Raw genomic sequence first — 15311 nt, forward strand, 5'->3', positions numbered from 1 at the left:
CCCAGCCCCAGCAGCGAGGGCGGAGGCTCAGATTTAGGCCAAGAGCCCTTTTTCCTGGCAGAACTCTGCTGGGCTGGCAGCAAGGCCCGGTGATGCCTTACAGAATGCTTAGAAGAGAAATCCTGTCTTGAAAAACAATTTATTTAACAGTGAATGAACAACTCATCTGAGACTCAGTGGAAAGGACAGGCGGGGTGCGGCTGCTTTTACCCCCTGGCTGTCACTTCACCCCCTCCAGCCGAACAGCCCAACCTGGCTGCGAGCGCTCAGGAGACGGAGGTGCATAGGGCAAAGTCACGAGCAGCCCTTCACCGGGACGCTGCTGCCACTGCAGGGTTCCTGCAAAACCCAACATCGTCACCTGCAGAAAGGGCACAGGGACACTCAGTTGCTCAGATGGACACTTTGAATGCTGCAGGACACCCAAACTAAGTTTCAGTCCCTAAGTCCCTACACCTGCAACACTTCCCACATTCGAGGCAGCCCTGTACTTTTCCCCCGCCATTCAGAGTGCACAAATAACAACATAAGTGATATTTTCGGGCCAAACATTTGACTGCAGTGTGCTGGGTTTTGGGTGGCTTACTCCCCCCCCCCCCAAAAAAAAAAAAAGCAACCGAGAAGGCTTTACCTGTGTTTGTCTAGAGCAAAGGGCACAGTAGCATTTGCGTCACAATTACATTTACAATTAGCAAGTCAGTGTACTTCGTCTGAATTAGAGATGTAATGCCAGTGATCCCTTCAGTGTGTGAGGCTTGTTATTTACTTTACCTCCCTGCGTCAATAGGATCAAACAGTTGCAGGGAGAAATGTTCCTACCTATTCTATGGGAGATGAACTCACCCTGTCTGTTCTTCCATGTTAAATAGTGAGATCAAACCTGAAGAATAACAGAGGATGCTGCAAGGGTGTGGGTGAAAGCACCCTATACCAATCAGTAAGGGATAACAGCTTCATGTTCTCTCCAGCAGAAGTCAAACTGGGCCTTCTCAACCCACATGTGCCCAAGGTGGGTTCCAAAAGTGCATTAGGTCTTTTTCCTTCAAGTTCCTTACTTGTGTGGCTGGGGATGGAGTGGGCACGGACAGCTGCAACACACTTTTCTGAGGCCAGGTCAGAAAGATGGCATAGACAACCGCTCCTTTGGAAGTGTACCTAAGGCAGGAAGAGTTCACTGAGGTGAAGAGCCCACAAGAGAGAACCAACCATGGCCCAACCTGGCAGCATGAGAACACCGGCTTGCCCACTGTCACTCCACAGGGGTCACCTACTTTCCCCTCATTCCAAAATCTCTCACTTTGGACCCATCAGAAACTGCTGGCTGATAAAACCCAAACAAAGAAACAAAGTCCACACACGCTGCCTAAAAGCAAATGTCATCACTCCTCGCCTCAGGCTGTGGTCAATGCATCAGATGAGCTGCCATGTGCTGATCTTGTCATTGCTCTGCATTTCTAGACTGAACACATTTGGGCACACTCAAAACTAAAAGCTCTGTTCTGTAGCATTTCTGGCTCTTGATTCACTCACTGGTGAATGGTATGGATTTTTTTTCAAAGAACTACTGGTTTTTAAATCACATAAGATGGCTGAAGATCTGAATTTTATTCCGTTCTTTCCACATGATACTCCTTAGATTACATGTGGCAGTAAGTGAGCACTCCAGCTCTAGGTTATTACCTAAAAGCCACCTGTGCCTAATGGCAACCTTTCAGAAAATGCCAAATTTTAGAAGCAGCATCAGCTTTGGAAGTCCCAGCCCAGCTGAGCAATGGAGTCCTTACCAGATGGTGTTTGTACTGTTCTCCATCTGTACTCTCCATGGCTTTGACTCATAAATTGCCTCCCCATTAGTGCCCAGCCATCTCCCGAGGGCCAGAAGCCTTTCTTGGAAGATGGGAACAATCACTCCCTCTTTTGTAGGTCCCACGTTGAGAAGGTAGTTGCCTCCAAAGCTCACAGTTTGCACTAGCTCCTGTGGCAGACAAATTAAGGTAACAATTGCATTTTCTTCACTTCTGACAACAAAGAAACTTGAGAAGTGCTTTGTCCTCATGAAATGCTCCTTTAGCTCCTCTTGCCTGTACGAAGCCTGTGCCAGCTCTTTCTCCAAGTAGCAGAATGAAATAAATCTTTAATTCTTAGTTAACTCCTAATTCATTTGAATTCTGATTTCTTACCTCGATGATAGTGGCTACATCCATTAACTCATCAATGTGCATGTTGCTTCGATAACCCCAGGAGAGCTTGTCAATGGAGGAGCACATCTCCCACTTGTGAGCAAGGAGGGTTCCTGGCTTGTATTTGTCAGCACAGTTGTAGAAGCCTCCGTGATGGCAGGAGCAATTATTACACCAACGGTCGTTCACAACAACAGTATCCTGGAAAAAGAAACATAAATCAGAAAAGAGAAGGTTTTGTCTGGGACTTTTTCAGCTTGCATCCATCTCTCCCGAGTTACCTGAGGCATCTAAGTTAGCGGGCCGAGTACTTATCCCCTGGGATTTGAATCCCAGAGGCTTCTCTTAAAAGCACAATGTGGACTTTTTAATTCTGGTGAAAGAATAAAACAAGTTTGGTACCTGCCAAGAGGGTTACTCATTTGATTGCATTCATATCTCACTGCTGCCAGACCTTCCACACCTACACAATGCTGCAGGCCATGAGGGACAGCTGAAGGTTTTACCTTGACAGGACTGTCGTTATACAGCCAGGCAAGGAAGGAGGTAGAATTCCAGTATGAGTCTGGAGCTTCCCAGTCTCCATCTGACCAAATCAAATCTGGTTTATACCTAAGAGAGAGATTAACATTATTTCAGAATGGCTTATCTGCTCCTACCCCGAAAGAAGCACTTCAGAGTTTCTTGTCTCTGGAGTCCATTTTCACTTCCCATCACTCGACATTACCAGGAGGTTCATGCTATCACTTTCCGCTTCAAAAAAAGCCGCAAGTGACTTTCTTGAAGCAGCAGAGTGATTATCATGGCTCAAAGGATGCAGTTCTTCCAAACACAGAAGACTGCATCTTAGAGGCAGTTATGAGGTACATCCTTTACCTGCTACAATGGCTACTGTGAGCAGCATGTGTCCAAGCCTGGTAGTTTGGTCAACTGGGAAATCAAAGGAGGGATGCAGATTCACAGTGAAATTGCTCTTCTACTTTACTAAACAGCTTGCTGCTTTTTCAAAGCTGCTCTCAGAAAAGGCAGTATTAAATGGCATTTCTCTTGCACGCAAGATTTGCCCCTACCTTACTGTACAAGTTAGATTACTGACAAGGCAAATATGAACCCCTTTTTTAATTATCTCAAATCATTACTGCTAAGTAAACAGATTTCCTTTGGCAAAAATTAGCATTTGTCATCTCTGTTCTCTGCATCTACTTAGCATCTTTCTCGATAGTGTGGAAGCCAAGAACTGTTGTTGCATCCTGACTGGTTGCAGCTCTTACTTTAAGACAAGATCATAGAGTTCTGGCATTGTCTTCTTTAAAACAAAGTTCTGGGTCTTGAAGCCGCTTTTTTTGTCAGACAGATAGAGAGGGTTAAACCACTCTAACAGAGAATGATATAGTCCGTAGCGTATGTTGCTGAAGGATAGAAAACACAAAGAAAAGAGTTAGGCCAGCAGCAGGGATTGAGGATCAGTGCAGAGTAGATTACTGGCATTATTATTTCACAATTTCGTGACTTTGCAAGCTCTGTTTTCATATCAAACTCATCATTTTCGCTGTTTGCCAAGAACAGCCAAGAGAATTCAGTGCATGAAGATGACAAAGCAGCGAAGTGTAGCCATACTTCTCTCTGAGCGCCTGTCCCAGCTCTCCCACAAGATCGCGGTGGGGCCCCGTGTCCAAAGAATTCCAGTTCCAGGACACAGGAGACCCCCAGTTGGTGAAGCCTTCGTGGTGCTTTGTGGTCAGCACCACGTACCTGAGGGAAAAGTTCCGGATCAGGGTGACAAAGGAACTGAGTTATCCCCAGTCCTCACTGACAAATCCAAAACTACAAAAGCAAGGAACTGAGAAACCACGCCGTGAGGGGTCCTCATTAAAAGCCCTTTTCATTATCCTTAAAATTTAAAAGAAATGACATGAATAGCAAAGTTTTTAAATTGGTTTTAATTCTGGAAAAGACGACCAACTGAGACTTGCGAAGCCGTAAGAGGAGCCGTGTCCGTGGCACTTCAGGCACGACCTGTCAGGGACCCGAGTCCCTTCAGGATCCCCAGAAACGGCCTCAGCCCCTCATGGGCCCCAGACGTGGCCCCACCCCCTCAGGTACCGCAGTCAGCGATGCCACCCGGCCGGTGCTGCGCACTGACCTGGCCCCGGCCCGCTGGAAGAGCCGGGCCCACTCACGGGGCTGGAAGTCGTGGGCGGTGAAATGGGGCGCGAAGTCCGCGTAGGAGGCGGCGGGCGGGAAGCGCTGCTGCATGAAGCGCTCGTAGTCGGCGCGGCGCTCCCCCCGCCAGTGCCACCAGAACCACTCGGAGCCCCAGGCCGGGACGGAGAACACGCCCCAGTGCACAAACACCCCCACCTTCACCTGGTCGAACCAGGCGGGCAGCGGCCGTGCGTCCAGGCTGGCCCAGTCCGGGCTGTAGCGCGGCGTGGCGAGCCCCGGCCCCAGCGCGGCCGCCAGCCACAGCAGCCCGCCCGCCGCCATGCTGCCGCCTGACGTCACACGGCCGCGGCCATGGCTACCGGGCAAAGGCTCCCGCCGTCACAACCCGGTGCCGTTCGAGGCTGCGGCCCGCCCAGCAGCGAGGCCCTCCGCCTCCCCATCCGCCTCTGCCCGCGGCGCGTCCCTGACTGCTGCCTGCGCTCTGTGAGGAGGAAGGGTTGGCGCTTCAGCTTCCCCGAGACCCCTCAATCCTGGGTCGCGTCGGCTGCATGTTGAGCCAGGGCAGAGTCCAAAGGCCTCGCGCCCGTGCCCGGACAGGCCAGGCAGGCCGGGCCCTGAGGCAGCCCCGCGGTCCTTAGGGCACTGGTGAAGGACCCGGGGGTTTTACAGCCAAAACTGCTGCTTCTGTGTGATTTGCACAAGAATCTATTGCCTCAGAGGTTAGTGGAAGAAAAGGCTGAAACATTTATTTAATGTTTAATTTTATAACATCCAACAACATGTGGCAGAGATTAAGTTTCTGTAAGTCTGCAAGGCGGGCATAAATAGGTGTACTGTTACTACGCAGTACTGCTAGAGCTTTGCTGACAGTGCTTGTGTAACTCTGCCCGTGCCAAGCAAAGGGCTGGGACAACACTTTGTGAAATGCTGAGGCAGACATAACTGAGTGCAAGGAAAAGTTCAGGTAGCTACTGGCGGGCAGATGGGATTTGCTGTTCCGAGGTATGGCATCACCCTCTGCTTTGTGTGCAGCACACCATGACATGGCACAGGGTCTTGGCAGCCCTGGGAATGGCAGTCTGTACAGGTCTGGGCATTTAGTGTCCCAGTGTCTAAGAAAACATCAGTAGGAGCTGACTCCACGACCCAATCTGTCATCTCCCAGGACTTCTACAAGGACAGAAAATAAAAGCAATCCAAAAGAGAAATGATCCACACTCCAGCTGAGCTCAGACTTCCTGGCACTGCATCCTACATGACATGTATGTCCTCACAGACAGTCTCTATCATGGAGGACCTGTGAGCACTCTCTGCTTCCGGGCTGTCATTTGAGGTCCTCAGCTGCCTCCTGCAACGGGAAAGGCGCATCCTCAGGGAGGAATACAGCTCCTTGCTCCGCAGGGCATAAATAATGGGGTTTACCATAGAATTGAACAGGCAGAGGGTGCTGCAGAAGGCAAATACCTTGCGCAGGTGATTGTTCAGCCTTACAAAGATGCTGTAAATCATGAGAATTAGGGCCGGCAACCAGCACAGCACAAGGACGGTCAGCACCATGACGAGGGTCTTGGCCAGCATGATGTCCATCCTCATCCTGGCGTTCTGCTTTCCCACATGCACCTGGTGTTTATCCATGGATGCCACATGCTGGTGAGCCCTCCACAGCACATGTGCGTAAGCGCAGACTATACACCCCAGCAAAATCAAGACAAGACAGATCCAAGTGGACAGATAATTGTTGTCCACAAAAGGGAACAGCTCGGAACAGGCTGAGTGGAGTGTACAGCAGTTCCAACCCATCAGAGGCAGGAAGGCATTGGCTACACATATCAGCCAAAGCACTCCTAGTGCTGTCCACGCTCTCTTTCTCGTCACAAGCAGCTTGTATTTGGAGGGGCGGCTGATGGAGATGTAGCGGTCCAGGGCCGTTAGCAACAAGCTGCTCAGGGAGGCGGTGAAAGATGTGTTCACCCCTCCCAGCTTCAGCAGGAACAATTCTTTAGAAGAATCAGTTTCATTAAAGACATGGAAGTTAACAAAACTTCCTACAAAGATGATGCTGGCCAAGAGGTCCGCCAAGGCCAGGCTGCTGATAAAGATGTAAGAAGGCTTTCTCCTTGTACCAGAGGAGGAGAAGATCAGGTAAAGTACCAGACAGTTCTCAAAAATGCACAATGTTCCAAAGAGGCCACAAAGTGTGGCAATGCTGATCTTCTGCACTTGTGTGCTGAGCACCATGAAGCATTTCATGCTCTTGGAGCTCGCAATGCATTTGGAGGCATTTTCATACATCTCACAATTATCCATTATACTTAACTGGAGCCGGGAGCTTGCAGGGAGAGTTTTGGCTTCCTGTACTCCAGCTGCTCTGAAAAAGATTGAGGGGAAGGTGAGGGATAGCTCCACAGGAACACTACAATTAGTAAATTCAGTTCCCTTGATGTATCCCTTCTTTTACACAAAAGGAGATGATCCTGTTGCAACCTCCTCTCAGGGAAATGCAGTGTGATGGGGAAATGCCTGCTAGGGGTGCAGAGCTGCTCAGTGCATGCTGTAGCAGTCAAGTCCTGTTTTTCTCTACACTTCCGCAGTTTAATGCATTCAAATCCCTTCATCTTTACCACACTGAAGAGCTTGTTCTCATTCATCAAGGACAGCAGATGACTTTGGAGGCTACAACAGATAGCAGTGACCAACACTCTAGAAAACCACATCCACCACATTTTAGCAGCAAGAGATGTTTGTACTTGTCTCCATTACTTCCTTCCCCACTGAGTACCCACTCCTCTGACTGCTGCTGCTGTTCCTGTGCTTCACAGCAGCTGCGAACACCCATCAGCCTGTGATGTTGTCCAGAACCCACTGAGAAGACCCTGACCCCACACTTTGCTCCCACCTGCCCACTGGGGAACAAACATTGGCAGCTGCAGGGTATTCAGTCGCTTGTTACACCCAGAGCATTTTGATCCTGATTTGCATTTCTTGGCATATTGGACTGGAGTAGTCCTGGACTTTGGGATGAAACGTGGCTTAGCATTGCAGCAAGCTGCTCTCCTCTTACGTCAGGTTCTGGCATGGGGCAACCACACAGGACCACAGCTATTGCACTCCAACCTCAGCATCTCATGTTTCCGGCAGCTCTTCGCAGAACATGCAGCAGTAATTACTCAATGTCATTATTAAATCTGACAGCCCTTGACTCCCCAGAGGGGTGCACTGTGCAGCCAGGTGGGCTTTGACACATCTCAGGACTCACCAGGGATGCTGCCTCCTTGGGTACCCAAAACTCCCTCAGCAAAACCTTGCTATCCAAACCAAGACATCACTTAAGCGAACTCTACCTTGACATCTATTAATTGCAAACAGCTTCCCTTTCTTAAATTCTCCATACCTGCATTTACGTAGTGTCCAAAGAACACTACAATGCAGTGTTCAAGAAATGTTTAGATATTGTACTACGGGACACAGTCTAGAGGGGAAATGATAGGTGGACAGTTGGGCTTGATGATCTTGGAGGCCTTTTCCAACCTTAATGATTCTATGACTCTGTACTGAGGAGACTGGAAACCACTTGAACAAAAAGCAAGTGCCTGTAGGTAAGCAAAGTGCTGTCCCCTGTGCAATGTTGCGTCAGGAGAAACTTTGGTTATAGTGGCAAAAAACTCCTGTACTGACCGTTCTGGGGCCGTTTCCTCCATTAACCTGATATAATTAAGATAAGCCCTTAGGTTCAAAATGCAGCACTGTGCTGGGCTTGTAGACATCAGCCAGGCAGCCAGACCTCCTCTTCCCATATTTGCTGTGCCTCAGGCTGAGTGACAAGGACAGCTTTCTGCAGTTTGGACTGAACTCCCCCCAGTCCTCCTTCCAACTGTTGTGTCTGCAAGGGAAGGCACGGGGCCCTAGGTCTACCCGGTCTACCTCTTTGCACAGTTTTGGCACTACTTTGGAAGTAGCTGTTCCCTCTGGCTTGTCCCTCTGGCCACATTAAGAAATGCCCAGCAGTTATTTTCCTGACGTTAAAAACTCTATGGCACAAGTGCCACGTTGAGGATTATTGGCTTTATTTGTTTTCAGTCACTATCTGCCCACTGCAGAGCTGCAACACTGTGCCAGCACGAAGCACACGACATGGCAGAGCAGTGCTCCACTGAAATCCCACATGGAGCCAAACGCAACACCAACCAGCAGAGTGCTTGGCCTCAGAGCTCAGCACCACTCACGTTTGCAAAGCATTTGGAAGTCTCTCCAGTATATTTAATGTAAATATTTTTAAAAACCAGCTGTAAAGAGTCAGTCTTCAGTCTACTACTGAAACACTTACCTTCTTTTTGCTCTTGTTAAGAAAGCATTCATCCAAAAAAAAAAAAAAAAAAAAAAAAAAGGAAAAGAAACAAAAAATCCACCCTTCGTTATACAGTGCAGTTACTCCTGAATATTACCATTCTTCTCCCCCCCCACATCAGCACTGTGGCTCGATGTAAATGAACGATGCTTCACCCTGAGAAAGAGGACAGTGCGCTATGGGACGTCCCTGGGGCCGGGGCTCGCTTCTCACCTCTTCCTGTGGCCGGGCCTTCCCAGCTCCAGCCCAGGGCAGCTCCTGCAGCTGCAACTGCTTCCCCCTTCTTTCGCAGCTCTTCTGCTCTCGTCTGGGCTCCACGCACAATTACGTCTTATTCTCCTGTGCTGCAAACCCACCAGTACGCATCCTTTCTTGCTCTCTTTCGCATTCTTTTAGTGAGTGTGTGGTTCTTCCCTTCCCCACTTCCCCTCTGTGTCTGTGTTCTGCTGGCCATGAATGCCACCTTGTATAGCTCACGTGCGCCCAATCCGCCCCCGGTTCTGCTATGCTCACTTTCGAGGCAAGAGACCTCCAGGATCTTCTCCTGATTTCTATGAGGGAGTGGAAGAGGAAGGGAAGGAAAAGAGTCAGAAGGCAGATAATTTATGTTCAGCTGTCACACCCGGGGAACTGCCGTGTGAGCCTTTGGGCCCCATTCACAGCACGAATCCTCCTCTCTGTGCCACTGAGGCCACTTCTCTGTGCACCAACGTGCTCTGCTGATGCCAGAAGAGTAAGATTGTATTTTCATCGTAAATGGCAGGGAAAGGAAATGGCCTGACACAATCGGGCCTGCAGACAGGACAGACCATGGCCCAGAGAATAAGGACGGCACTCCCACTGCCTGGGGCTGCCCGTGCAGCAGGATCTGTGCTGCAGAGCCGGGTCGGGAGGCGGTGACACGGAGCAGAGCTGCCCCTGGAAGCCCACGAGCATCACAATAGTGGTAACGTGAAAGTTTGCTCCCAAACCGAAGGATTTTGCCCCATTGCGGGTGGCTGCGGTGCGCGGCGCTCGGCCGCCCCCGCCCGGCCGGAGCTCTGCTCTTCTGTCACGGTTCGGAGGAAAGGTTTTCTCCGCGGCACATCCAGAAGCACGGTCCGATCTGCACTTTGATGCGCCCTGGCAGGATGACTTCTATAGCCTGAGGGCTTTGTGTTCGCCTCCAGCTTGAGTTTGTTCCCTTATCTGCAGCTAGCACAGCTGCGAGCAGCCCTGGCTTGGAAACTCCCCACTCCACGCAAACCCCTGAGATCAGTGGTCAACTCTATGTTCCCACAAAGGTCACCTTCTGCTTTTTTTTTTCTTTTTTTCCTCCTCCTGTTTGTTTTGTCAGCTGGCACTGAACAAACATAGAACCAACCGCAGCACCACTCCTGGAGCACCCCTGGCTTTGCTGTGCTTAAAGGTCTGCTTCTATCACCTGGGGTGGCTGACTTCAGTGCGTCCATCTAATTTAGCAGTACTGAAGTAGCAGCATGCCCAGGCACCAACGAGATGGTGCTTCTGAAGAAACGCCGAGGAAAAAAAAAAAAGAAAAAACCAACACAGCATTATTTTTTTCTGCATATTGTGGCTCAGAAGCAGAGCATGCAGTGCCTGCATCAAAGGGAGCTTCCTGAGAACTGCTCTGTGTGCACCGCAAGGGTGGAAATGCTTTTCCTGCTGATAGGATGAAAAGTCAGTTGGTTTAAATGGGCCGAGGGCTTTCATGAGCTCTGGTGACTTACTGCTGTATGTTCCAACAGGAGTTGTGAGATGGTGAGTAGCTGGGAGCATCTCAGTTTGGGGCTAATGAAGCCCTGAGGATTTAATGGAACATTTATGCAAAATGTCTCCTGCAGTGCCCTGTCTGAGGGACGCCCTGTATGGACGAGGGCGTTATGGCTGGGAGAGCCTCACTCAGTTGTTTGCGGTGGTAGAAGTGTGGTAGAAGAGCCGAGTAGGGCAGATCCCTGGTGAGGACCGAGGTCAGGATGCGGCAGCACCCGGAACTCCGCGTGCCCACAGCTTCTGTTCCTTTCTTCCACTGCTGACAGCTCAGCGCAGGCGGTGCCGCGCAGCTCTGCTGACCGGAACGCACCGATCGCGACCAGAGCTGAACGGTGCGGCGCAGCACAGGCCGCGTCTGAGGTGGCTGGGGCACTTCTGAGGCTGCAGTGTCCGGGTACGGCAGGCGTTGTTGTCTTCTAACAGGACCGCCGCAAGGCCCCCCGACATAACAGCGGGTGCCGGGAAACAGAACGACAGGAGAAAAGGGAGCGGCCCCCGGCCGGCTTTGTGCGAACGCGGAGCGGCGCCGCTTCCGGGCAGGCACGACGCGCCGCTCCCGCGCTGCGGGGATTCGAACCGAACCCCGCCCCCTCATGGCGGTAGGCGAGACTTGTCCCTCATTGGCTGTAGGGAGCACGCAACGCGCTGCTATTGGTTGGAGCACGGCGACCTGGGAGGTGGGGAGAAGGGAGACGCTTTAAAAAGCGACGGGAGCGACCGCCATTTTGTGTGGGAGACGGAGAAACGGCGGTGGGGTTGGATTTTGCTGTGCGGGGGTTCGAGGAAGTGACGGCGGTGAGCGGCGGAGTCGGTTCGGAAGGGCCTGCGCGCGTCTGTGGCTGCAGGCGGACGGCACGGACAGAAGTCGGTGAGGTGGGGCGCTGCGGAAGGGCGGGTGCCGCCATGTTGTGCTCGCGACGCCGCGCCATTGTTGGAGCGGGGCGGGGGCGGAGAGAGGAGCGCGGCCCCTGAGAACGGGGCTGAGGAGAGGGCGAGCTGTGGGCCGAGCGAGAAATTGTTTAAGAGCTGTCGAGGAATGGCGACGAAGGGCCGACGGCGGTGGGAAAGCGGCCCGAACAGTGGCGGCGGTTATCGGTGCAGTCCGAGCTGCGCCCGCTGCGTGCCGCCGGGTTTCGGCCCTCGGCCTCCCCGGGGCGCCTCCCGTTGAATTTCACCTTTTTCCATGTGAGAACAAGGATGAGGTTCTTACCGTCTCTCCCTAATTAAGATGCGCATCGGACTAAGATGTCAGCAGCACAGGGAAAATGCTGCTCTCTGTGGAACGTTAAGTGTGACTTCAACAGAAATAGAGTAAAACCAGTACTGCCAGGCTTGAAGTGTATGTTCAGCTTTAACAACTAAGAGGGACACAGCTGACTGCTAATTCCGTGAATTTTATCTTCTTTTGCTGATGTTTTTTTGTAGTTGCAAACTTGAAAGGGAAAACCATTGTTCTCGTGCGTGATTTCAGACTCTCTTTTATGCAGTTGTGACTTCTCCCCTTGGAGTTTAGTGCCGAGAATCTGATGTTGGCCTCAGCTGCCTGGCTGCATACAGCGGATCAGCCCATGAAAACCTCTGTTCCGAGCCAAAGGAAGGAGCATAGCGAAAGGCAGCACTTACTCTTTCAGGCTTGGAAGCAAGAAAGGGGGCAAGAATTGGAGAGTGTGGAATCGGAGAAGACTACTGAAAGGTAAATGGGACATGGAGGGAATAGGATGACTGCAGGAGAGTCAGCATCAAGGTGCCAAATATGTGATAGCATCTTGCTTTTCCTTCAGAGACCCAGTTACAAATGGCTCCTTCACACTTGAATGTGTTTTCAGTTCATTAGGGTTTTTAGTTTGTATTCCACAGGTGTGCCCAGGTCTGCCTCTGTGTGCTACCCCCTTGTCTCCTTCCAGAAAAATCTGTTCTGGAAAGTAGATCTCACCCCTACGTTGCCTTGACTGACTCTGTAACTACTGAGGAATATCAGGAATCAAAATAGTCTTTTTTAGACTGGGGCATGCTTTATCAGTGCAGATTTCACCCAGATCTCAGTATAACATAGGCTTGGTTTAAATGTCTTAAAGATTAAATACTAACACTTTTCATTTGATATTGTGTTTTGCGAACAGCATAGCTTTCAGATTTTCCTAGTAGCGCAGTTTGTTGAGGGAAGAAGTGGTGGCATGTCTCTAGTGGTTGTGCTGTCCAGAGAACCAGCTTTTTCATAAATAGGTAGACAAAGCTGTGCATTGATAAAGGTTTACATGCATAAAGGAGTGGATGGATCAACGCATGATGACCATTAGCAGCAGAATTGTTAAGACAAGCCATTTAGAGGGAATATCTTCCAATAGGAAGATACAGTGGACTGTAAATCAGTTTTCCTGGGTTTAAAAAAGAAAAATCCAAACTTTTCCTTTCTTTACAGGTGACATTTAAGTTGAAAATGGGTGGTGGAGAGAGGTTCAACGTTCCAGTTCCCCAGTCTAGAAATATTACCAAGAACCATCAACAACTTAAAAACAGGCAGAAGAATAAAGACCAGAATTCACAGATGAAGAAAACCTATATGAAGAAAGAAAGAGGACATGGATGCAACTCGTTGTCTGGTGCATGGCAGGCCATGCAGAAAGCAGGAAAGAACAATGTTGATTTCCCCTGTAATCAAAATTGGAGTCCTAATTTATCAAATTGTAACCTATTTTTCTCACCTCAAGCCAATCAGAACTATGCTGGAGCAAAGTTTAGTGAACCACCCTCACCAAGTGTTCTTCCTAAGCCACCAAGCCACTGGGTACCTGTTTCTTTTAAACCTTCTGATAAAGAAATAATGACATTTCAGCTTAAAACATTGCTTAAAGTCCAGGCTTGAGATAGAACTTTAAATCTTTTATAGTTATTTAAATTTTCAGGGCTCCAAATTTGAGAGTAGTTACTCAGAACTGCAGATGCACAGGTAACAGGACTAGATGTTCTTGCTGCGTATAAATGGAAGAGAAGGGGATAAGTGGGGAAGTTTACATTCCCAGTGTTTTACCTCAAAAGTTGTGTACTTTGTTGATTTTGCTGTTACATAGGGATTTTCTTGATAATTAATTTGATTAAGTCCTAAACTGTAACCATTTACTGTAGGAGTAAATGAGACAGTCCCTAAAAATTGAAATCAAGAGTCCTTTTTGTTAATGGCATTGGAAGACCAGCTTTTATGAACTTAATGCAGCATTAACTGGAAAAAAAAAAATGCACTGAAAGCTTTAGTCAGGTACTCTGCCTTTTAACCTAGTACCAGATTTTCTAGTTAAAACTCTTCTGAGCAGAATTTCCTAGCAGTGTTGTACCCAGCTGCTAGTGGAAATGCAAAGATACTCATTTTTTTCATACCTGTGAGATTTGACACTCAAGCTTGTGACTAAAATTTAGTTTTGGGAAACATTTTTACACCTTTTTGAAAAGGTGGAAGAACGCTTTAAGGAGGTCTATATTTCAGTCTCGCTCCAGCAGTATTTCATTGGAACCTCAACAAGGTAGACTGTGCCAATTAATGACACACTTTGCATTGCCAGATGACTGCCAAAAAGATCTTCTAAAAATTCTTTGTATTCTGATGCACTGATAAGTTCTGAAATTTTTCTTTTGTATCATTTTCTAATTTTGAGAAAGCTGGAGTGGTTACTTAAGATAAAATAATTATAGGGTAACCACTTCAAAGTTAAGTTACAATACCTTGTGTAGGTATACAGTGTTTTCATAGGGAAAAGAGAGCCATGTAAATAAATGTAATACTTTGTAGCATATGTAAATTTATGCTGGGCTTCCCTGCACAGAGGTATTTTTAGAGCAAAACTGGTAAATGTAAGATGACCATGCTGAGTATGTGGCCTGATATAAAAAAAAAAAAAATAAAATAATAAAAAATTATTTTGTTAAACACAAAAGGACACTTATGGCTGTAGCCCTGGACTTAATATACAGTGAATGTGTACATTTTACGTGGTCATGGGATCGTTTTTAAAAAAAATGCAGTGCAAAAGAGAATTAGTTAGAAATTTGTAGTAAAATTTTAAAAAACTGCTTAAGTTTAAGATACTTATGCTCTGAATATTGTGCTTATAATCAGATTGGGTGTCCCACAGGATAGAGTTTGATGACACTGAAGTATTGTTTGCTTCTAAAATGAATCCGTGCTACATTTTGTCCCAGTATTTACTAAAACTTGTGAAGTTCAGTTATTGGGGCAGTTGTCAACATATTGATTTCAGTGCTGTCACAGTTCAGCTGATCCTATAAGATAAACACAACTGAACTGTAATAATTAGAGTCTGAGATTATGCAAACATCCAGTAACAACTGGAAAAGGGGTTTAACTTGAAAGGGAATTTTGCTGATCGTGGAATGTTACTTAAAATGTTTTTCTGTGCATTCAGATGCATTGGCAGCTGGTTGAATGCTTACAGATCTGTTACTCAGAATGTGACGGAATTGGCTGTCTTTAAACTCAAGTCTTTCTGATCTGGACCTTTACCACTGTAAGAGCTGTACCCCAGTTATAACTGTGTATACCCTATTTCAAATTGTCATTTACTGCATGTGTGCAAATTGGAAGTGGAAAAAAAATAAACTCCCCCCAAAGTGTTTTATTTTAAGATGGTAGTGGAAAAGTGGGGTGGCATTATTTTTACGGAGTCCTATAAAGTACTGACTGCATGTCTCTAGTCTGTGAATGTCAGAGGAACCTGGAACTTACTTAACAGTGAAGGATGTTTTTTGAATGATAGCCTTCTCATTCATGTCTTGCCAGTGATTTACGAACACAGAGCTCAATTCTTAATTCCAATGGAATTAGGAAAAAATTCATG

General features: G+C 48.2%; 3 protein-coding genes across 8 annotated transcripts; 1 reads left to right on the forward strand and 2 right to left on the reverse strand.

Moving 5' to 3' along the window:
- Positions 1-120: 120 nt before the first annotated feature.
- Positions 121-4788, reverse strand: FUCA1 (alpha-L-fucosidase 1). Of its 4 annotated transcripts, none has more exons than XM_085208967.1 (8): positions 4324-4776; positions 3798-3932; positions 3452-3589; positions 2687-2792; positions 2181-2381; positions 1785-1975; positions 1056-1155; positions 121-339 (listed from the first exon to the last, which is right to left on the reverse strand). In XM_085208967.1, exons 1-8 carry the CDS (start codon positions 4665-4667, stop codon positions 295-297), a joined length of 1260 nt encoding a protein of 419 aa, XP_085065093.1. In that variant the 5' UTR covers positions 4668-4776; the 3' UTR covers positions 121-294. The 4 variants fall into 4 exon arrangements, with proteins under 4 accessions (XP_085065093.1, XP_010721838.3, XP_085065095.1 ...); XM_010723536.3 differs by having other exon boundaries at positions 121-361; positions 4324-4775; XM_085208969.1 differs by lacking the exon at positions 1785-1975 and having other exon boundaries at positions 4324-4788.
- Positions 4789-5066: 278 nt separating this feature from the next.
- CNR2 (cannabinoid receptor 2) lies at positions 5067-11070 on the reverse strand. Its single transcript, XM_031556831.2, has one exon. The coding sequence runs from the start codon at positions 6651-6653 to the stop codon at positions 5598-5600; it is 1056 nt and encodes a 351-aa protein (XP_031412691.1). The 5' UTR covers positions 6654-11070; the 3' UTR covers positions 5067-5597.
- A 99-nt stretch (positions 11071-11169) lies between these two features.
- Positions 11170-15098, forward strand: PNRC2 (proline rich nuclear receptor coactivator 2). Of its 3 annotated transcripts, none has more exons than XM_085208990.1 (3): positions 11170-11332; positions 11952-12157; positions 12884-15098. In XM_085208990.1, exon 3 carries the CDS (start codon positions 12902-12904, stop codon positions 13325-13327), a length of 426 nt encoding a protein of 141 aa, XP_085065116.1. In that variant the 5' UTR covers positions 11170-11332; positions 11952-12157; positions 12884-12901; the 3' UTR covers positions 13328-15098. The 3 variants fall into 3 exon arrangements, with proteins under 3 accessions (XP_085065116.1, XP_085065118.1, XP_085065117.1); XM_085208992.1 differs by having other exon boundaries at positions 11178-11332; positions 11978-12157; XM_085208991.1 differs by having other exon boundaries at positions 11179-11337.
- The last annotated feature ends 213 nt before the right edge of the window (positions 15099-15311 follow it).

Source organism: Meleagris gallopavo, chromosome 25 (assembly GCF_905368555.1).
Source record: "Meleagris gallopavo chromosome 25, MGAL_WU_HG_1.1, whole genome shotgun sequence".
NCBI lineage: Eukaryota > Metazoa > Chordata > Aves > Galliformes > Phasianidae > Meleagris > Meleagris gallopavo.